A 22,530-nucleotide genomic window follows, 5' to 3' on the forward strand; every position below is an offset into this window, starting at 1 on the left:
CATTCTGAGCATGGGGGTTACATAAGCATTATTTCATTTTGTTTATAATCCACTGGTTTATTGTTAGTAAACCTTTTCCCCCTTACAAATCCAATTCTGCCCATTGCTTCCAAATCCCTATGAACCGCTACCATTTGGTAAAAAAAAAATAGCTGGGGCAAAACGCCTGGCTAGTTAACAGCGCCGAGCTCAGCCGTTTTTCCGGCTTTAGGAGACGCCTGGTTTTTATGGTGATGTTCATCCTTCCCACTTTGCCATCCTTTCTCCTGCTCCCCTCCCGTGTAGGCTTCTGAGCAGCGGCTGCATCTCCTGAACAATTAGCCGCGCGAGACCCGAACACGGTGGAGCAAAGCCAAACATTTTGCAGCGTACTTCCTTTGCAAGGTGATTGTTTTAAAACTTGCAGGCTCAGCGCTCGGATGTTAATAAATCTTTCAGAAACTCACTTCTGCAAGATCAAAACAGCTTATAAGACGACCTCAAGTCCTTTGCAAATTAATTAAGATAAACGTGATGCCTGAGCAGCGAGATAGCTCACATCTACAATTCCGACGGCAGACTTTGGAGAATATGCCCGCCTTAAAGTTTACTAGCATCGTAGAACGATGAAGATTTTAATTCCGCTCTTAAGCCTCAAAACCTCCCAACACTCAACAGCTTAATGATTTTGCCTGCAGAACACATTTAGGATGAGGATACAAATCCATGCAGGTATTAATATGTTTACTATGGTTTTCATGCCTGTCCTTGAAATGTAAGTCAGATAAAATGAGGAGGGAGGAAAAGAGATTCCATCTAAACATCAGGAAAAACTTCCTGACTGTCAGGGCTGTTCAACAGTGGAATTCGCTGCCTCGGAGTGCGGTAGAGTCTCCTTCATTGCAGGTTTTTAAACAGAGGCTGGATGGCCATCTGTCAGGAGTGCTTTGATTATATGTTCCTGCATTGCAGGGGGTTGGACTTGATGGCCCCTGGAGTCTCTTCCAACTCTATGATTCTACCCATGGTACAAACACACCAGTAAAATTAGAGCAGGAATGAATTTGTTAAAGGGAATCTCTCCTATTAATTCTAATGGCAAAGTTTTCTAAGCAACGTCCCCCCCATCCCCAGCCAACACTAGGTATTCCGACACTGCGTTTGTCATCTGAAGAGTGTGGGACATGTGACAGTGTGTGACAGATGCTGTGTTTTGACAGCGTCTAATATTTAACAGTCTGCATTTGGCACTAACAGACAGCTATAGTGCAATAACAGGCAGCAGCTGACGGAATCAGACCCGGCGTGGTAAGTATTTTGACCAGATTTGACAGCTAACATGTTGAACGAGTCACTATTTGACAGTGTTGAATGGGGGTACTTGCTGTGCAATTTGGCAAGTGTGACATAATACCGGAGGGAGGGCCACACTGGTCTGCGGCAGCAAATGCAAACACAGAAATTCTGGACCACTCTGACAACCACTATGTCAGACTACACAGAGAAGCCCTTGAAATCCACAAGCACATGGACAATTTCAACAGAAAGGAAGAAACCATGAACATGAACAGAATTTGGCTGCCAGTTTTGAAAAACACTAGAGTCAAGACAGTGACTAATCAGCTCCACACAGACACAGGATTACTATAGACAATAAACAATCAAAGGGAACAAAGGCCAGGCTACTTCTATTCAGATGCCCTCACCTATTGACCTTTGCTCACAGGTATGTATACTCCACTTGCTTTCCTTTCCTACTATCAGATCCTCTGAAGATGCCAGCCACAGATGCAGGCGAAACGTCGGGAGAGAATGCTGCTGGAACACGGCCATACAGCCCGGAAACCACACAGCACCCCGCAAACAAGAATCTTGGGGCACTCAAAGACTGGCAGGAGCTGATGCTGGCAGAAGCTTTGGTGGACTGACAAATTTGATTGTAGCCCACCGAAGCTCATGCCGAAATATGATCTTGTTAAGATACCACTACGTCGAGTGACAACTGACTTACGGTGATCCCATCAAAGAGTTTCCAAGGTAAGTGACAAACAGAAGTAGGCCTGTTATGCATGTAGTTCCTGCCCTGTGGTCCACGTGGTATGGTGGTCAAGAGCAGTAGACTCCGATCTGGAGAGTCAGTTTGATTCCTCACTCCTCCACATGAGTATTATTATTATTATTATTATTATTATTATTATTATTATTATTATTATTATTATTATTATTATTATTATTATACACATAACAACACAGCACAAGTGTCTGGAATTCATCTCTGAATATCGAGTCCTTCCCAAGGACCTAGGATATTAGAGGTATTTGCGTAGAATATGCGCAGTTCCTAGAAGTGCTGCTTTCTGCAGCATGTGGACTGATGTTCTGTCCAAGTGTAGGCTTTCCAGATGTTTTTCTAGATTTCTTGGGATTCCTCCTAGAGCACCGACTACTAGTGGGATTACTGTTGTTCTTTTTTGCCACAATTATTATTATTATTATTATTATTATTATTATTATTATTATTATTATTATTATTATTATTATTATTATTATTATTATTTAGATTTAGATTTAGATTTAGATTTAGATTTAGATTTATAGGCCGCCTCACCCCCGAAGGGCTCGAGGTGGCTCACAATACAGCTGTTCCAATAACAGCACATAAAATACATAACTAAAACTAACCACATTAAAACAAATTTCCACAGCAGCAATTTCTTAAAACTTAAATAACAAAGTTAAGAGCAAGCAAAATTAAAGGCAGGCGCCAGATCAAAAAGGCTGGGAGGGGAGAGGCAGGGCCCAAGATGGAATCGAGGCCCAGCCAAGATGGAAAACTGGCAGCCTCAGTGGGGGGCGGTAGATCCACAGCCGGCCTCACCAAAGGCCCGGTGGAACAGTAGTGGACTCTTTTTTGGTGAACTGGATTTGTTTTCCCTGCTCCTGCACATGAAGCCTGTTGGGTGACCTTGGGCTAGTCACAGTTATCTCAGAACTCTCTCCGCCCTAATTACCTCACAAGGCATCTGCTGTTGGGGGAGGGAAGGAAAGCCGCACTAAGTCTCCTTACAGGAGAGAGATCCAAATCCTCTCTTCAATTCTTCTTTCCTTCACAGTGAATTTTTCCCAGTTTTCAGTTCAAACCAGGAATTCTCCTGTCCTACTCCAGACATAGCAAGACCAGGGCGACAGGGGTTGACATTTATCTATACTTATTTTAAATGCTGTTTTGATGTTCACTGCTTGAAAACCCTATTTGGGTGGAAAGGCAGCACAGAAAGGTTTTAAATAAGTAAACATTTGTTTTTAAAAAAAATGCCCCCCATATGCCAGGCCGATAATGGAGCTTTCTCTTCTCCTGTTCATTGGTATCAGAAAGAGAAGTTGAAAAAGGATGGGCAGGAATAGGAATGACCTTCAGCTGAAAAAAGGAGGCATAGAAGAACCTTTGAGAGACTGACTAAGTAAATAGTCTTCACATAAGGAGCACCGTCCTTATGAGGAGAGGCTGCAGCGTTTGGGACTCTTTAGTTTGGAGAGGAGACGTCTGAGGGGGGATAGGATTGAAGTCTATAAAATTATGCATGGGGTAGAAAATGTGGACAGAGAGACATTTTTCTCTCTTTCTCACAATACTAGAACCAGGGGACATCCATTGAAAATGCTGGGGGGGGGGGAGAGAATTAGGACTAATCAAAGGAAACACTTCTTCACGCAATGTGTGATTGGTGTTTGGAATATGCTGCCACAGGAGGTGGTGATGGCCACTCACCTGGATAGCTTTAAAAAGGGCTTGCACAGATTTATGGAGGAGAAGTCGATCCATGGCTACCAACCTTGATCCTCCTTGATCTGAGATTGCAAATGCCTTAGCAGACCAGGTGCTCAGGAGCAGCAGCAGCAGAAGGCCATTGCTTTCACCTCCTGCAGGTGAGCTCCCAAAGGCACCTGGTGGGCCACTGCAAGTAGCAGAGAGCTGGACTAGATGGACTCTGGTCTGATCCTGCTGGCTTGTTCTTATGTTCACAAAGGAGGAGAGAGGTAGACAATGCTTTCTGGTTCAAAGGCAGCAGGCAGTGGAGATACCACTAGCCGGTTGTCCTCTTTACCCTCAGCCATACTTGTTAACTGCTCTGCTATAGTTGCCTGAGACATGAGAACCAGAGCCTGTCAATTGACCACAATTGGCAGGACTGAGGCGCACTGAGGGGAAAGGGGGGGCGTAACTCAAAACATGCCCTAAAAAATGCAGGGATCTCAGCTGCCTACCTTGCTCAGGTAGACAACTGACTGAATCATCCCCAAGAAGAAGAGTTTGGATTTATACCCCGCCTTTCTCTCCTGTAAGGAGACTCAAGGCGGCTTACAAGCTCCTTTCCCTTCCTCTCCCCACAAACCCCTTGCGAGGCAGGTGGGGCAGAGAGAGTTCAGAGAGAACTGTGACTGGCCCAAGGTCACCCAGCAGGAATGTAGGAGTGCAGAAACACATCTGGTTCACCAGATAAGCCTCGGCCACTCAGATGGAGGAGTGGGGAATCAAACCTGGTTCTCCAGGTTAGAATCCACCTGCTCTTAACCACTACACCACACCTGCATGTGAGCTCCCAAAGGCACCTGGTAGGCCACTGCGAGTAGCAGAGTGCTGGACTAGATGGACTCTGGTCTGATCCAGCAGGCTAGTTCTTATGTTCTTATGGCTCTGAATATTAACCTGGAGTTCTGCGGAGCTTCATACTTGAGACTCCTTGTGGGAGCAAGGTGGGGATATACATTTTTGGAACAAACGAATATGCAAAAAACCCACCTTGATCCTTTGGGGTGGAAAGTGAAAGAATGCCCCACATTTTGGGTATCTTGGCCACCTTCGTTGTAAGTTTTCACACCCCACTGGTCGTATCAATCATGTCTCCAAATGTTCGCCACGGGGGACAGAACAGAACAGGAGAAAGAGTTAGGAGGGCAAAGATCTTTTAAACATAATATATAGTCTCATTTACTCGGGCTTTATTCCTGTGTTGGAAGGATGCCCGGCAAAGACTTCCAACACAAGCTGACATTTTTCTGTCTTGCTTTTCATAGTGATGATGAGAACATTTACAGTCTGTTCCGCGGCCAAAGCGGACCCTTCACAGAAGGGGTCTTGCGAAGGACTTCTTCACTGAAGGCCGCCTCTTCCTTTCTAAAGGTCAGCGTCGTCTCCTGTGACTGGTGAGTTTGAGTCGAGTAGGGATTTGAAGTCATTCAGTTTGCCCTTCATTGCTCGATTAAAGTGGTTAAAGTTGTTACTTGTTTTGTAAGGAGGACCCCTCCACACACACACACACACTTAGGCTCACAATCTAAAAATCAGCAGAGTCAATAGGATGGGCAAAGGAGCAACAAAGAGGATGTTACTTGCGCGTTTACTTGCATGTGTCCAGAATCTCTCAATTTTGGTAAGAGAAGAACCTGATTTAAAGCCTTAATTCATGCCCTTAATGTTTAGCTTTTATCTATCAAACTTTTATACTCTCCCCTATTTCAGGGACTTCAGGATGGCTAACATCTTTCTCACATTTTACCATCATGACAACCAGTGGCATATTTTAGGCCAAAAGACACTCAGCTTCACTGCCCGGTGGAGATTTAAATGTAGCTCACCCCACTTCTAATGTGACACTCAACACTGGATCACCCTGCACTTCACACAGTATATGGTCCTATGATGTGATCCACTAGCACTAGAAATAATGATCAAATCCACAGGACATCCCTACCATTTGTCTTCATTGCCATGCCTCAGATATGCCCCTGACCATATAGAAGACTCATTTCACATAGAAGACTCTCCCTCCAGATTCTCAGGGAGAAGTTTTTCACATCACTTAATATTTATGTACATCATGCATCAAGTCACAATAGACTCATGGCAACCCCAGCAAGGGCTCTCAAGGCAAGGAAGAAATAAAGGGGAGTTGCCATTGTCTTCCTTTGCAGAGTCTTCCTTAGAGATCTCCCTTTCAAGTAGTGACCCTGCTTGGCTTCCAGGACCTTAGATCCAGCTATGCCATGCCATTCCACATCTACACCCCCTATTCAGAGGTGGGATCCAGCAGGTTCTCCCAGGTTCCCGAGAGTAGGTTACTAATTATTTGTGTGTGCCAAGAGGGGGCTACTAATTGGTGATTTTGCCATGTGATTTTGGCCTTAGTTACGCCCCTCCTCTCAGCAGTAGTGCGCAGAACTTGGAGCAGTCTAGCAGGAGGAGGTGCACCGGTGTGCGTGGCAGCCTGCGCCTGCGTGCATTCGTTTCCCACCCAAGGACCGGCACAGCGGCTGCGTCCTTGCCACAGCCCCGCCCAGCAATGCCCCGCCCCCAGAATGCCCAGCCCCATTGGTGCTACACCACAGTTTGAATCCCACCACCATGGGAACCTGTTACTAAAATTTTTGGATCCCACCACTGCCCCAATTACCTAAACCTTTAAAACCTGGAAACTGAATCTAGTACCCTCTGCATCCGAAGCATATGCAAAAGCATTCATAGAATCCTAGAGTTGGAAGAGACTCCAGGGGCCATCAAGTCCAACCCCCAGCCATGCAGGAACACACAATCAAAGCACTCCTGACAGACGGCCATCCAGCCTCTGTTTAAAAACCTGCAAAAAAGGAGACTCCACCACTCTCCGAGGCAGTGCATTCCACTGTCTTACAGCCCTGATGGTTAGGAAGTTTTTTCTGATGTTTAGTTGGAATCTCTTTTCCTGCACCTTGAATCCATTACTCCTTGTCTTAGTCTCTGGAACAGCAGTCTTCAACGTGGCATCCCTTAAAATATTTAAACATGGTTATCATGTCCCCCGTTAACCTTGTCTTCTCCAGATTAAACATCCCCAGCACCCGAACTCTCTCCTTCTAAGGCATAGGTGTCAAACTCACGGCCCTCCAGATGTTATGGACTACAGTTCCCACCAACCCCTGCCAGCATCATGCATGGATTCCAGACCTTTAATCATTTTGGTCGCCCTCCTCTGAACCCTCTGAGGAGTCTTGCTCATCTCTTGCAAGCTGAGGATCGTGGCTTCCTTCACAAGTGTAGTCCATGAACTTCTGAAGCACCAGAGTTGGACACCCCTGCTTTACACACTCAATCTATCTCATGTTGGGTATTCCTCTTTTCCTCCTGCCTTCAACTTTTCCTAACATCACTGTCTTCCAGTAAGCCTTGTCTTCTCATAGGCCCCTTCCGCACAGGCAAAATAATGCGTTTTGAAACCACTTTCACAACTGTTTGCAAGTGAATTTTGCCATTCCGCACAGCTTCAAAGAGCACTGAAAGCAGTTTGAAAGTGCATTATTCTGCAAGTGCGGAATGAGCCTTTGTGGGATCAAAGTATAATAGCCTCGGTTTGGTCATTTTAGCTTCTAGGGAGAGTTCAGGCTTGACTTCATCTACAGCTGACTTATCTGTCTGCTGGCAGCCCACGGTATCCCATAACACTCTCTCCCAAAACCACATTTCATAGGAATCTATTTTGTCCTCCACCTGTAGCTTTTTGAGGTGCTGTGCTCAGGGAACGCCAAGGTCATGGCTCCCAGGTAGGAAGATGTAGCCTCACCAGTGGCCACCAGTACGCCTTAATTCTGCAGGCATCTCTGTTCTGTTGGCTGAACAGAAGAAGAAGAAGAAGAAGAAGAAGAAGAAGAAGAAGAAGAAGAAGCAAAGTGTTAGAGGAGGTCAAACCGGTTGGGCCCGATAAGCCCCTACCCTCCACCTTCACAGAGAACTGGAGTGCCGGCATCCCAGCCTCCTGCTGAAACCCTCATGACACATAGGCAGTCACGGGGCTCCCGTTTGTATTAGGAGAGCGGTCACACTGGCAACATCTTGTCCGGTCAATCTATCAGATCCTCTGAAGATGCCAGCCACAGATGCAGGCAAAACGTCAGGAGAGAAACCGCACAGCTCCCCAATGTGTAGATACTTTGCATCTTTTTCCCTTTTTGGTTTTGTAGTGGAATTCTCAAGCTGAGGGGAGATCCTCAAGTGGGCTGTGGCTAGCCTACTGGAAAGCTAGATTCAGATCCCTAATTCAGGGCCATGTAATTTGAAGGCTCGTGAGGCTGCCTGGGTTCTCTGCCTGGTCACCTGGTTTCCACCTTCACCTAGACCTGCAGTTACAGAGTCCCTGAATGGAAGAATACCCCAGTGTTAGAATGGCTCAGTGGACTCATTTGCTAGGGGGCAGCTGGTAGTAGCCTGTCCAGGCTCAAGTAACAAAATACAAAGAAGCCCGCACTGAACAGACCCTTTGAACAAAGCTATGTCCACCTTCGTGGGCAAATCCACACTATCCCTATACATCTCAGAACTGACTTTCTGTTCCAGAGATTCTCAAATTGGGAGGAATCAAGGGTTTGGGTTTGGAACAAGCTGAAGAAAACTTTAGCTTCCTGGGTCTCTCTGTCACATTAAAAACCAAGATGAGAGTTTATTGCACAATGGACAGTAGCCTCAGAACAATGCAGAGCCAGAAGATATGAATAGACCTTTGAGGGCTGGTCAAAGTTCACTCTGTATAGTGAGCTCATATCCTTCCAGCAGAGATATCCATTCATCATTTCAGTGGTTAGGGATCACCCCCTAAATTTATCTCACATAGGGTTGTGAACTTCCAGGTGGTGGCTGGGTCTAAATACTACAACTGATCTGGTGATAGAAATCCAGGTCACCTGGAAAGCAGCTACTTTAGAAGGTGGACTCCTATGGCACTGTCTCACACAAGTCCCTCCTCTCCTCAAACCCTGCACTCCACCCAAAGATCTCTACATGTTCCCAGCTCAGAACTGGCAACCCTAAGCTCATGATGGAGTCAGCCTAAAGCTCAGCTACTTGGAGCTGGAAGAATAGTTCAGTGAGAGTGATGCCAGAACTGTCCTTAAAAGAGCCTTATTCTGCTCACCTTAAAAGGGCAACCTCTCTACTCACCTGGAATCAGAAGGTCCTGGAGCACTGTGTTCCCCTCTCATAGCTGGCCTGAGAGAAGAGCAGAGTTTCAGTGTAGGTTGAAAGAGTTGTATCCTAAGAGAAGGAAGTGGGACCTGAGAAACCCCACAGCGAGCCCTTTCCGTGGGAGAATGGGGGAAAGGATTGAGAGGGTTAAGAGGTTAATGGCACTGTGAGATGTAAAATGTATTATGCCAAAACAACAGAGGGAGGGAGAAGATTGAGTCTAGGAAGGATCTCTTCCATCCATGATATGTTTATTTGAAAAGAAAAAATGGAGAGGCATCTAAACTGGCATATAGAATTTCATATCATTTATTTATTATTACTTAATAAAAACCTTTATTAGACATCTTCAACTCTGGATTAACCATTAAGCACAATAAGCTTAGGGAATCAAGGGGAAAGGGGGAACCACAGAAAGTGAAAAAGGGCACCACCATCACAAAAAACTTGACTGGCTAAAAGTGAAAGGGGCACCGCCAGTCATGAAAAATGTTAGCTCAACTTCAGGTGAACTAGGGTTCCACAATAAAGGCTTCTGTCACATACATGTATATTTTACAGACAGAAACACAGCCAGTACCCTTAACTAAAATGCATAAAGATCAACATGTCTCTATCCAGTCTTAGGCCCCTTCCACACACGCAAAATAATGCGTTTTCAAACCACTTTCACAACTGTTTGCAAGTGGATTTTGCCATTCCACTTCCAGCTTCAAGGCACACAAAGCAGTTTGAAAGTGCATTGTATTCTGCACGTATCGCGGAATGAGCCACAGATGTCTCAACTAGGAAATGTGAATTCTGGCAGCTAAAATTACTGACTATAAGTACGTGCACTGATATAGTAGCAACCACTGGGAACAGCCAGTTTACTTGTATATATGCATTATCACTGCATCAGTACAGTTATATAGGTAAGCACACGCCTATGGCAGATTGATCTAGACCAGGGGTAGGGAACCTTTAACACTCAAAGAGCCATTTGGACCCGTTTCTGGGGAAAAAAAACACTTGGAGCATAAATAATTTTGACATTTAAAATGAAGCATAGTGGTTTTGCATAAACCATTCACAGAAGCTGTGGATGCGTCCACCCTGCTGCCTGCAGAGGCCGGGCAAGGATGAAGCCGGCTCAGCCTAAGCCAGCCCGTCGGGGAAAGCACCTGCCCAGCTCCAATGGGGTGGGCAAGAGGGGAAGCCGTGGCGCAGCCAGCCAGCCGTGGGCGGTTGTTTGTGCCACTGCCCTGCCTGCAGGCGGAGCAGGGATGGGGCGGTTCGGCTCCTTGGGCGCTGCAGGTCCTGGGGCAGAAGAGCCACATCTTGACTCTCGAGCCACAGGTTGCAGACCCTGATCTAGACTGTCAGTAGGCATAAGGCCTATATACACAGTAAAAAAAGTTCTGCTTATTCATAATGAAAAAGAAAAAATGATCTGATTATGACATCCCGCTTAGCTGTTTTTGTTCTGTTTGGTATTTTTGTGCTGTTTGGTATGCTTACATTATATAATCATATATATATGGAAAGTGCTGGAATACTGGGGAGAGATTTGCATTTGCTGTTTCTAAGATGTTTTTTTGCTGTGCACAAGGAATTGTGTTATTATTTTGGTCCTGACCCATGAAGCAAAGAGATTACTATGTATAATATATACAGGTGTTCCCATTTCCTAACACACAGTAATTATATATATTGAGTAACTTAACGTATGGTCATTTTATTCTGTTATTCCAGAGGGAAACCTTTATTTAAGTTGGCCAGCCAGGTGGTAGATACTCTGCTACTGATCAACAATTCTGGCCAGCAATTCGTTTTAATGATGCTATTTGGAGGGGAGGTATTCTAAGCTTCACACCAGACATTCCAAAATGAAACTTGTTCAGTTAAGCGGTGCGCAAAAAAGAAAACAAGCAAAAGAGAATGAATAACATGGAAGGGCCAGGGCACCAAAGTTGGACTGTATGTATGGCAACAGTAGGATTTAACCTGGTTTACCTGGTCATCTTCTAGGCAGCTTACAATGTAAATCGAACAACCATTATAAAAAACACATAAAAGACCACAAAATCACAGTTAGGACTGCCAATAGCTTAAAACTAAAATTAGTCAAATGCAGTCCTAAATAAAAAAAAGTCTTCCACTGCTTCCTGAAAATCGAAAGTGAGGAGACTGTCTGAAGAGCTGTTCCATGTAATCAGGGCTGCCTTCAATAAGGACATTTTTTGTGTGCCAACCAGATGAGCTTTTTTGATTGATGAGACAATCAGCAGGTCCTTTCCTGGTGATATTAATTCCCAGGTAGGATCATATGGAAGAAGATGGTCTTTCAGATACCCCAATCCCAAGTCAAGTAGGGGCTTTAATACTAATATCTTGACTTGGACTTAGAAGCAGATTGGAAGCAGTGCAATTGCTGCATTATTGAGGTCAAATGTTCCAAATAGCAGTCAACCAGAAGTCTAGCTGCAGAATTCTACACGAGCTGCCACTCCCAAACTATTCAAAGTGTTAAAGCCAGAACCAAATTGCAACAGTCTAACCTGGTACTAAGTGCCCAGCTGAATTAGTCTGTTTCCCCCCCTGTAAGTGTAACCCCCATGCTCAGAATGGGTTGACCCAGAAAGGGGTGGAGACTCAAAGCAGCAGAAGGCTGCAGAGCTCATAGTTTGGAGGAGACAAGGCTACCAGACTCGGACCTTGATTGGTATAAGCCCTTAACACAGGGGTAGGGAACCTGCGGCTCTCCAGATGTTCAGGAACTACAATTCCCATCAGCCCCTACCAGCATGGCCAATTGGCCATGCTGACAGAAAACTGATAGAATTATGGATTCAGAAAACAGACCTATAACTATGTTAAGGTAACTGCAATGTTGGGAACTACTGGGAAGGTAGTTGTTTATTTTTTGCTATGTTGTAAATATTTAGGTTTATTGTTTCAGGGTTTCTTTTGTGGTTGTAATGGGTGAGAGTTCTCCTGGAAACCTTCATCATGTTGAATCCTGTTCATCAAGCCCTTGGAGTCTTCAGGAGCCAACCCACTTGCAAAGAAGAATTGGACTTGGCAGTATCAGTAGACTGTAAATATAAGGACTTGGAAATGCAACCTGAACAGGACCTTGAAATGTGATGTTAAATGTTGATGTTATATGTTAAGAAAGTAAACCATTTTGTTTTTAAAATTTGTTGTTGCAAACTCATTCCATGTTCTGCCCCACAGAACCCACAGATAGAGGTTACATAAGCATCTAGCTCCGTGGTGGCGAACCTATGGCACTCCAGATGTTCATGGACTACAATTCCCATCAACCCCTGCCAGCATGGCAGTTGGCCATGCTGGCAGGGGCTGATGGGGTGTGAGATCCTCAGGCTGAAGTCTATAAGTCACTTCCATAATCTATGATATGTTTCCTTTGCTCTATCTGCAAATGTCATATCCTAGAATATCAAAAGAAGCAGAAAATACTCACTGAAGGTCCAGGTGGCCCACCTGCTCCTGTTTCACCATCTTTACCAGGAAGACCCTATAAAGGAAAGAAACAAACATCTTGGTTGTATCTCACACATTTTTATCTTGTTTTATCACCAAGACAACACTCTTAGGGGCCTCCCACCAAAAACTCACTTACATTTTCTTTTCACACAACTTTGTGAGGTATGTTAGGATGAGAGAGTCACTTGAGTGACCCATTTGAACCCAAGTCTCTCTGTTCAAAGACTCTGACTACTATACTTCTGAGTCACAAATTAATATCATTCTCTGTTCTCCTCTGCTTAAGTTTAGGGAGCCTGAATCGGAAAAGAGTTGCATTAAATTTCTTATTTTGTATAACTGGCTGTGGCAGACATTTTACTTTCTGTAACTGTCTACCCTGTGCTACAGCCAGTCATACAAAATAGGAAATTTAATGCAAATAAAATTCAATGCAACTACACAGGAACCTTGATTATAAAGAAAAAGATACTGATAGACTGCCCTCCAATTCTCCACCTTCACTGCCTGAACCAAGCCATCAATGGTGTTCTTTCCACTATCCCTTAGAAAGAGCTGAAAATTAATATTTCAGCAGCCAATAGTAGCTTGAATTGACTGCATTTTTTAGATTTTACTACTCTAGCATAACTTATAGGATTAAGGGCTCTGTGGTGTTGTGGTGTGCTCCTTGTTCCACACGGAGGGCATGCAGGACGCCCGGTCACGTTGATCTCAGAACTACAGGAGTGCAGAGAATTCTTAGTAAGCAGAAGTATAGCCACTAAAATGCTCTTTGTGTATAAAATTTTCCAGAGCAGATTCAGATGTCCTTTGAAGTGGCAAGTTATTGTGAAGTAGTTTTTCCCCTTTAACAATGTGGGGGAACAGTAGAAACTATGCCCCTAAGCTTGGCTACCCGAGAGCCAGTGTGGTAAAGTGGTTTGTGTCAGACTAGGAACTGAGAAACCCAGGTTTGAATCCCCATTCCACCACAGAAACTTGCTGGGTGACCTTGGGCCACCACACACACTCATTCGTGAGCCCAAAAAGTATTCCAATGGGAGACCTCCAAGGAATACCAAGGTTTAGTTACACAGAGGCAGGCAGTGGCAAACCACCTCTGAATGTCCCTTTCCTTGAAAACCTTATGATGTCACCATAAGTCATCTTTGACTTGATGGCAAATCACAACAAAACAAACACTGCCAGAAATATTTGGAGAGGCCCGTGAAGGTATTTAATAATTGTCTTTATCAGCATAATTGATTTGGTGGCAAAGAAAAGATTAAGTGACAACAAATTGATAACTGGATTTGTTCAAGGCAGAGATGAGTTCCGTGAAAGAACAGCCCTATACTGTGAAGCTTAAAAAGCCCCCCAGAATTTAAACCCTTTTTACATAAACTGTGCTCAGGTTATGTAACAAATTACTTGTGGGTCTTTCTAAGATTTTCTACAAGTGAGAATAGTTTCATGCTGAATAAATGTCACACTGCACGCTGTGGTGTCATGGCTAGGTTCAAGGCTGCATCTGGGATTTACTCTCTTTTTTGCACAGGTGTGTTATAAGTACCTGCTGTGAGAACAATGCACCTCCACCACCATCCATGTTATCTGTACTGCAGCTCAAGTGTACAGCAATTGTGTGATGAGGAAAAGGAGGGATTTGTGATACGCATTGGGAGGGAGAAATTACGGCCAGACCTACTTACTAGAAGTAGACCAGGGCATGGGAAGTCCCTTCTCACCCGGCACCGATTCACCCTAGAGGGAAAGAAAATCAAGGTGGTGAAAAGCTGCTTCAAAAAAGGCAAATACGCTGCTACAAATACATTTCCCAGGGTCTTCTGGATAAAATGACCTCCCTCTTTTGATCCTTCCTGCTGATGGAAATTGTGGACATGCAAGAGGTTTCCAGCTGGATACTTCCTTATCGTCATCATGGAGACTTTGCTTCTAGAAAGCTAAGAGTAGCTGTCCCATATGATGCCTATTTGACATTTTCCTTCATAACCTTCTTAGCATCATTCCTTGGGTCAGATTTGTCAATGGATATCACCTGCAGGTTGACTTACGTTAGCACCTTTAGGGCCTGGGAAACCCATCACGCCTGGCTGACCACGGGCACCTTGTGGACCAGGAGGGCCCGGTCGTCCATCTTCTCCTGGGGCACCCTAGGGACAGCAATCATAATTTATTTTGAAAAGTCTGAATGTCAGAGAGCATGTACCAGAGAAGATGCACCTAACTGGCTAGAAGTAGTAACCTGATCCAGAGGAGAGCTACTAGTTCCCTTTGGCTCCTGATTTCCCCTACAGAAAACCTATATCAACTTGGTATTTATTATTAGCTGTTGTACCCTCTCATTACTACCCATTTAGAGGATTCAAGTTCCCAGTGATAGGTCTAAAAAGCTCGCCACTGTCACATTAACACCCACCTACCACTCAGCAACACTCTTCTCAAAAAGACACACTTTCTGTGTCGGTGCCCCCACCACACACATGCACAATATCCCAGATTCATCACCTGAAACTCTGTTTACTGTTCCCCCACACTCCGTATCTGCCTTCGAACCCAAATCCAGCATTTCTGCTCTTTCCCTCCTCTAATTCAGTTCCTTCATTTCCTCCATTCCCACATATTAAATTCTGTGTCTAAATATCTTTATCCAGTGATCTGTTCCTCTGTTTGGCTTCCATCTTTTTTCCAATGTCAGCCTTCCCTGTTATTATGGACAAGACACACACACACACACAAAATCAAATGCCACTTACAGATGGGCCAACTTTGCCCTGAGGCCCAGCATCACCAGGACGACCAGTGAGACCCTAGATGCAAAAGAAAGGCAGCAGGTCATGAAAATGCTTTCTTCACCCTTTTCCTTGTTGCCCACGGACTCCTCCATGTTTATATTAAGAACATAAGAACTAGCCTGCTGGATCAGACCAGAGTCCATCTAGTCCAACATTCTGCTACTTCATGGTGGTGGCCCGCAGGTGCCTTTGGGGAGCTCACATGCAGGAAGTGAAAGCGGCCTTCTGCTGCTTCTGAGGCACCTGGTCTGCTAAGGCATTTACAATCTGAGATCAAGGAGGATCAAGATTGGTAGCCATAGATCGACTTCTCCTCCATGTCCTGTCCAAGCCCTTTTTAAAGTTATCCAGGTTAGTGGCCATCACCACCTCCTGAGGCAGCATATTCCAAACACCAATCACATATTGTGTGAATCTTCATATTCAGATCGAGAAGAAACTTACTGATTAAAATATGGAGTTATAGTGAACCCTGCAGCACTGATTCAGTGCAACAATGAAGCACTTGCGGGGTGTTTAACAATTGGTTAACTAATCACTGTCCAGTTGTTTGAAACAAATGAAATCACCATTGTATTTATTATAGCCTGAAGGCCCAACTCTCTAACTCAGAATAACTAAAGAGGTATTCTGGAGTCCTTCATGGACATTCAAAACCAGGTTTGAACTAACCCACAACATGTCACCGTAAACTGAATCACAGATGCCCACAAAGGGTCCACCGAATGAGCTGAAGGCTTACAATGCAATTTTGTTGCTCACACTTAACAGTCCTGACAGTTCTGTGCAAAGAGATTGAGCGATGAGATCATCTGGGAGTTATTACTTAAACAGCTGCTAGCTCCTCCGGGAAGAAGAGATAGGGGTGGTAAATGAATAAATTGTAGAACAGTCAATGTAGCATAATTGGAAGTGGGAGTGTCTCCTATTTGCTCCCAAGCCTCCTAATCAAGGCCTGATTTAAACATGGTGTTGAGGTAAAAGAACTCATATGTGGGACTTATATGGCATATTATTGGGCTGGGTAGCTACGTTTGCTTTGTTCTGGCGCACTGGTAATCATCTGACCCTGTTAAAAGCTGTTAAGTTTTTCATACGGCTAAAACATTTGGATGGCAGCCTACTCTTAAAATGTCCCTGTATTGCCATTTTTGTAGAAGAAGAAGAAGAAGAAGAAGAAGAAGAAGAAGAGGAGGAGGAGGAGGAGGAGGAGGAGGAGTTTGGATTTATATTGCCCCTTTCTCTCCCTTCCCCCCTCACAACAAACACCCTGTGAAGGTGGGTGGGGCTGAAGGAAACTCGAAGAACTGGCTAGCCAAGGTCACCCAGCTGGCGTGTGTGGAAGTGCACAGGCTAATCTGAATTCTCCAGATAAGCCTCCACAGCTCAGACAGCAGAGCGGGAAATCACACCCGGTTCCTCCAGATTAGAATGCACCTGCTCTTAACCACTATGCCACTGCTGGAGGAAGGAAGAGAGGCTGCTTCTCCATATGTTCAACAGCTGTGGCCACCTATTGTATGTGCTGTTGGCTTCTTGCTTAGCGCAGTAGCCATCAAGAACTGAGGGTTTTTTCAAGTTGCCTTTAATTCGCTTTATTTCTGTTTTCCTTTCGCTAAAAAAATTCTCCTGTTGTTCCAGCATAAAAACAGAAGAAATTCAAAGAAACCTTGCCTAACATTCTTAAAATTAATAATTCATTACAACTTTCAAAAGTTAATTTCATTGTTTCATAATAACAAGGCGAAACCTGTTGACAATCCAAGTATGGGGGAGGGAGGGTTTCTAATAAAGCTGATACTTTTAAAAAATAGTGGTCATAAAACTATTGACTAAATATTATTATGAATGGATTTAAGTAAAAAAGACAAAGCACTTGTTTGGATGTTTTTATGCAGAGGCTCGATGGCCATCTGACAGCAAGGCTGATTCTGTGAACTTAGGCAGATCATTGGGGGAGGAGGGGCAGGTAGGGATGAGCCGGTACTGAGCTCTTGTGGCCCTTTCTTATATGCCCAAGGTAAGGACGATTGGCCCTTTGGGGCAGGAAGGGATTTTCCACCAGGCGAGATTGGCCAGAAATCCTGGAAATTTTTTACCTTCCTCGAGTCTAGGCAAAGAGCAGGGATCACTGACGGAAGGGGTGAGATAGATGTGAATTTCCTGTATTTTGCAGGTAGTTGGATCAGATGACCCTTAGGTCCCTTCCAGATCTATGTTTCTATGATTAATTTTGGATGAGCCAATTGACCAAAGCTTTTTTTCCCCGAACCACCAAATGGTCACCCTTAGCTTTGGAAACCTTTCACTGTCTTTTGCAATCTGATTCTTTCTTTATTAATTTGCTTCTTACAAAATGTATCTCCCCACTAGGGGACTGGACACATCCCAGAATTATAGGTGATCCACCCACTACAGACATCAGTTCCCCTAGAGAAAATAGCAGCTTTGAGGGTTGACTCTATAGGATTATACCCTGCTGAGGTCTCTTGTCTCTGTAACCATGTCCTTACCCAGGTTCCATCCCCAAATCTCCAAGAATTTCCCAAACTAGAGTTGGTTCACCCTAATCTCTAGAAGGAAAAGAAATCAAGGCAGATTGAAAAGTAGGAAGGGATTGCTTTTCATTGTCCTAGAAACTGCAAGGCTGAGCAAGAAAGAAGCCAGAAAGAGGCCTATAACTTTAGTAAAAATGGGCTCTCAGTGCACTTTTTAATGTAAAAATTTATACAATTTTTGTACCCTCTCAAAGTGATTAATCTATATAAATAAAAAGCAAAGTTTGTTACTTAGCTTTAATCTCCGAAACTACTGGACCGAATACTGTGAAATTTTCACACAGCGTGCCTTCCCCATCAGACCATGTTTTCAGCTGTTCAGATACCTGAAATGTCACACCTGGGCCAGGTAAACTGGCCTTTCCTTGAGACAGCCATCTGGTGGGCGGCTTGGCCAACTCACACTGCAGGCGTTACAGGAGGCGGGCCCTGCAGGCGCCAGGTCTTGCTGAGCACATAGGAGGCCAAGCCTCTCTCAGCGTACCTGCTTGGCCCTCCATACCTTCACGATGCAGCTGCTGCCTTTGCTCCACAGCACATACATGACATCACCTAGGGACCCGTTAACAGGAGCAATGCCTGTCCCTGGACTGGCGCCACCTCTCCCCTGTTGCTCATTCCTCTTGCTCCCGCGAGAGCAGCAGACCCTCCATGCCTCTCAGACCCCTCAGCCTCTCCCAGGACACCAGCTCACCCTGACTAACCCTTGGCTAGCTTCTCTGTCGCCAACCAATTACTGTTTAGCCTTTTCCCTCACACCGAGAAGGTGTTTTTTGCTCTCCAGACAAGACAAGGTGAGACATCAACAAGTGGGGTCACTGCTTACTTTCCCAGCCTATGTAATTGTACACAGGGGTGAGGGCCTTTCTGTCCTTACCACCCATGGCACCGATCATTTGTGCCCTTACTCCCATTTCCATTGAGAAGGGGAAAATACTGGAATATCAACACTATTGTTTAAATACAACTATACCACCATCTGGGGTTCAGTGTTTTCTCAAGTTACCTAGATTACCCCAAATAAGGTTATAATACAATCAAGGCACACCACTCATAGTCAGTCTACTTCCCTCTTCTCTTCCCTTTCCCATTTCATCACACTGGGCATGTAGCGTGGCCGGGTACCGCTAGTGAGGAAATAAAAGTGTTTGAGGCAGGCTCAACCACAGAGTGGTACAGTGAGTTGTACAGACTCATGCAGAAGGCGCACTGTGATGGGGCCTTTTGAGGACCGAGTGCCCAAATTACATTCAGCCCGCTTATTTACTGCAAAGTGCCAACATGGCAATTTAACCTGAATACTGAGGTTTTAGTTTAGAAAAAGCGGTTTCAAGGCAGCTTTACTCAGGGTAAGCTTGGTGAAGCAACCGTTTTAGCGGCTTTGAAGGGAGAATCGACCTAGGAGGGTTTACTCAGAAGCAAGGCCAGCCTAGATGTGTGTGTGAGGGGGTGATTTTCCGCTCCCCCTACATGATGAACTCTGTGCACGCGTGCCCACAGAGAGGGTTCTGAGTGCCATCTCTGGCACGCGTGCCATAGGTTCACCACCACTACGATAGACCTGCAGGGATTTATCTTTTGACAGTTGGATGCCTAAGATAAAAAACAAAACTACAAACTCCTTTTGAAGCTGTCTCTCGTTTCAAAATTAGCCTTCCATTTAGTCTTCACGGCTGCTGTTTGAGCACTTCGCTCCCTGAACATTAAGTCAGATTAGAATTACCAACCTCCAGGTGGCAGCTGGAGTTTTCCCAGAATTCAAGCTGATTTTCAGACATCAGTTCCCCTGGGGGAATTGTCAGGTTGGTGGATAGATTCTCTGGAATCCCTTATCCTCAAGAATTCTTCCTCCCAAATCCACTTTCCGGGCTCTATTTGCAAATCACCACAGAATTTTGAAGCCAGAATTGCTTAATAGTAACTCAAATAGTTCTTGAATCCGCGAAATTTGGGGGGGGGGGGTCTATCACTTCGTCGATCAGTATCAAACGAAATCCACCTATTTTGTTTTACACATGCTAAAATGCATGGAGGGCGAGTGTTAAAGAGAACCCCAAATACAGCTGTTGTGGAGTCTATTTACTACCATAGGACAAGCCTGAATGGAAGTGACCTGGGGATAAGCAGCCCTGAAGTGACGCCGTGCAATCACTGCCCACATGGCCACACCCCCACCCCAGGGCAGTTTACTACCCATACCTCATTAGCCCCAACAAAACTGAAGACCAAGAACTATTAATGTGTTTAATTTCCTCCACTTGCTATTATTAGAATTACTGCAAATGTGTTCTGGGACTCTGAGAATATGTAAAATGCTGCTTCGGTGGTTTCAGGGACTAGATCTTTCAAAAGGGTGTTATTCTCAGGGCCCAAGGTCCATATTTAGAGAAATACTGAGCAGCCAGCCACAGTTAGCCACAGAGCATTTTCAAACGAGAGGCTTAAAATGATGAACCTCTTCCACACGGCCTGATTATTGTTAATGCAGAAGAGAGGGGCCATGGCAGAGTGGTAGAACATCTTCTTTGCATGCAGAAGGTCCCCGGTTCAATCACTGGCATCTCCAGCCAAAATATGATGTCAAGAAGCAAGTTCTGGCCAAAATCTTTCTTCACTTGAGACACCTGGCAGCCAATCAGCATGAACAGTATTGAGCTGGATGGGCCAACAGTCTGACTTGTTATAAAGCAGCTCTGAGTGTTCATATATAAGAGCAGCATTTGTAACGCAAATGAACTTTCTAGTCAACTTTCTAGTCAACACAGGTTCAATATTGGGGGAAGCACAAGCCACTTTAAACCTCTTGTATGAATATGCTCATGAAGAAAAACAAAAGAGACTGTCCTCGACAACAGCAAAAAGCAGAAGTTCAGACATACCTCAGAGATGTGTGGTCCTGCAATGAACACATCCCTGAGTTTAATCTCTGCCCAGTGCTAAAAATGTTGGTTGTGTACTGAGAGGGCATTACCATGTCCAGTGAGAACAAAGCCAAGAATGCTGTGTTCCTCCTGCATATTATTCCTAGATAATAAATTATCAACTAAATCCAGCCTCTGTAATAGCAGTAGGTCCAGGTGGGAAGAGACCCGCTCAGTGCACACTGAGTGCAGGATTGCAGCCCCCCCCCCCCCCCCAAGAGCCAGCAGGTCCTCGCGTTGAGACTATCTGGAATCTCCGTGGTATTCATTACTCTCATTGTCTGCTCACACAGGCCAATCCTCCAGAGACTCATTCCCCCATCCAGAGACCCATAGATGGTTTCTTCTCTAGAGGCCTTCAGTGTTCAGAAGGCCTTTCAAAAATCAAATCTCTTCCCTGTATAAGTACCTGTTTAAGAAATGCTATTTTAACTGTTTTGTATGGATTTGAATTAATGTTAATGGTAATTAACTTGAATATTATTAAACACGCGTTGCTGTGGCTCAGTCTGGTGAAGTGGAAAAGAAAGAAAAGGGGAAGCAAACGGTTCGAACATGTGTCATTGCACAATGCTTGCAAGGGAGGGAAGGGCAAGGGGCCCCTAAGCTCCCCTCCCCCTCTCTCCCATTCCAACATGGCAGCCGCCCGCCCCTCCCTAGCGTTCCCCTTCCTCTGCTAGGTGGAGTGGGCCATGTGTCAGGTGGTGGGCCCTGTCTCTTTCCTCCCTTCCCTTGCAGGCAGTGCACAACAAGAGCTGGGAGGCATGAGCTCGTTGTGTTCAAATTTCAGGCATTTGGTCCAGCAAACCCCAGTTCCCTCCCTCACCTTCCCCTTCCTCCACTAGAGTGTTGGGCCATGTCAGATGGCGGGCCCCATCTTTCCTCCAGATGGCGGTTTTCAAGGAAGGCATGGTTGTTTCCCTTGTATCAGAGGGTGTTCCTTTGACGGCAAGCAGATGGCATTGTTGCGGAACAGAACTGTGGTTCCAACTGTCACAAGCATTAGCATGTACACAATAACACAGCACAGTTGTGGCATATATACACAGCAGGAGGGTATGGAAACGGTAGCTGGAAACCTGGCCTTGCGTGAATCACGTGTTGTGTGAAAATTTCAAAGCAATTGGTCCAGTAGTTTAGGAGATTACCTGTCAGCAGAAAAACGCACTGATAGATTTTTATATATATGGATAGGGATGCAGAGTAAAAATATTCTAGTGAAATGAAATCCCTAAACATGTTGACTTGAATTTAATGGAATTCCCAAGTTAAGTGTATGTAGGCTTACAGTGCCATTTCCACACGGTCCAAATATTCCAGAATGGGCAAGTGAAATATCCCAGTTTGTGCAAGTTTTCCACACAGTTCCCGGTGTTAAAGCGGGCCTGCCCGGTGTTGCCCTGCAACATTTCCCTTAGCTCGGGATTTTCAAAAATCGCCAAATCGGCAATTCCTTTAAAATAACCCAGGGTGACCCCGCTGCCGTGCAAACACCACAGGAACAGAACCAGTTTATTTTTCCCACCTCCCCGCTCTCAACCAATCAAGACGTTTGCGCATGCGGGGATGCACTTGGGGTGTAAATACAAAAGACCCAGGCTGTTGCGGAACAAACTGGAGTATTACCTCCTGGTCCTAACTCGGATCCTGGAAAGAAACAGGCGACCATGCAAAGGGAGAAACTGGGATAAAATAGACCCAGGTTAAAAAAAAATTTGATGGTACACAGGGGTATAACTTAGTGGTGGCAGCAATAAGTGAGACATCTTTACACCTGGAGCAAAAAAGTCAAC

The 22,530-nt window shown here is 44.9% G+C and overlaps 1 protein-coding gene across 1 annotated transcript in view; it reads right to left on the minus strand.

The window, feature by feature from the left end:
- Positions 1–22,530, minus strand: part of LOC125436372 (collagen alpha-1(II) chain-like) — a 37,926-nt gene that overhangs the window by 12,308 nt on the left and 3,088 nt on the right. Inside the window, exons 6-9 of the mRNA XM_048503301.1 lie at positions 15,220–15,273; positions 14,518–14,616; positions 14,151–14,206; positions 12,438–12,491 (exon numbers count right to left, since the gene is read on the minus strand). Coding sequence (XP_048359258.1) covers positions 12,438–12,491; positions 14,151–14,206; positions 14,518–14,616; positions 15,220–15,273 — 263 coding nt within the window. The remainder of the gene's footprint in view (positions 1–12,437; positions 12,492–14,150; positions 14,207–14,517; positions 14,617–15,219; positions 15,274–22,530) is intronic.

This window comes from Sphaerodactylus townsendi, linkage group LG07 (assembly GCF_021028975.2).
Source record: "Sphaerodactylus townsendi isolate TG3544 linkage group LG07, MPM_Stown_v2.3, whole genome shotgun sequence".
Classification (NCBI taxonomy): Eukaryota; Metazoa; Chordata; class Lepidosauria; order Squamata; family Sphaerodactylidae; genus Sphaerodactylus; species Sphaerodactylus townsendi.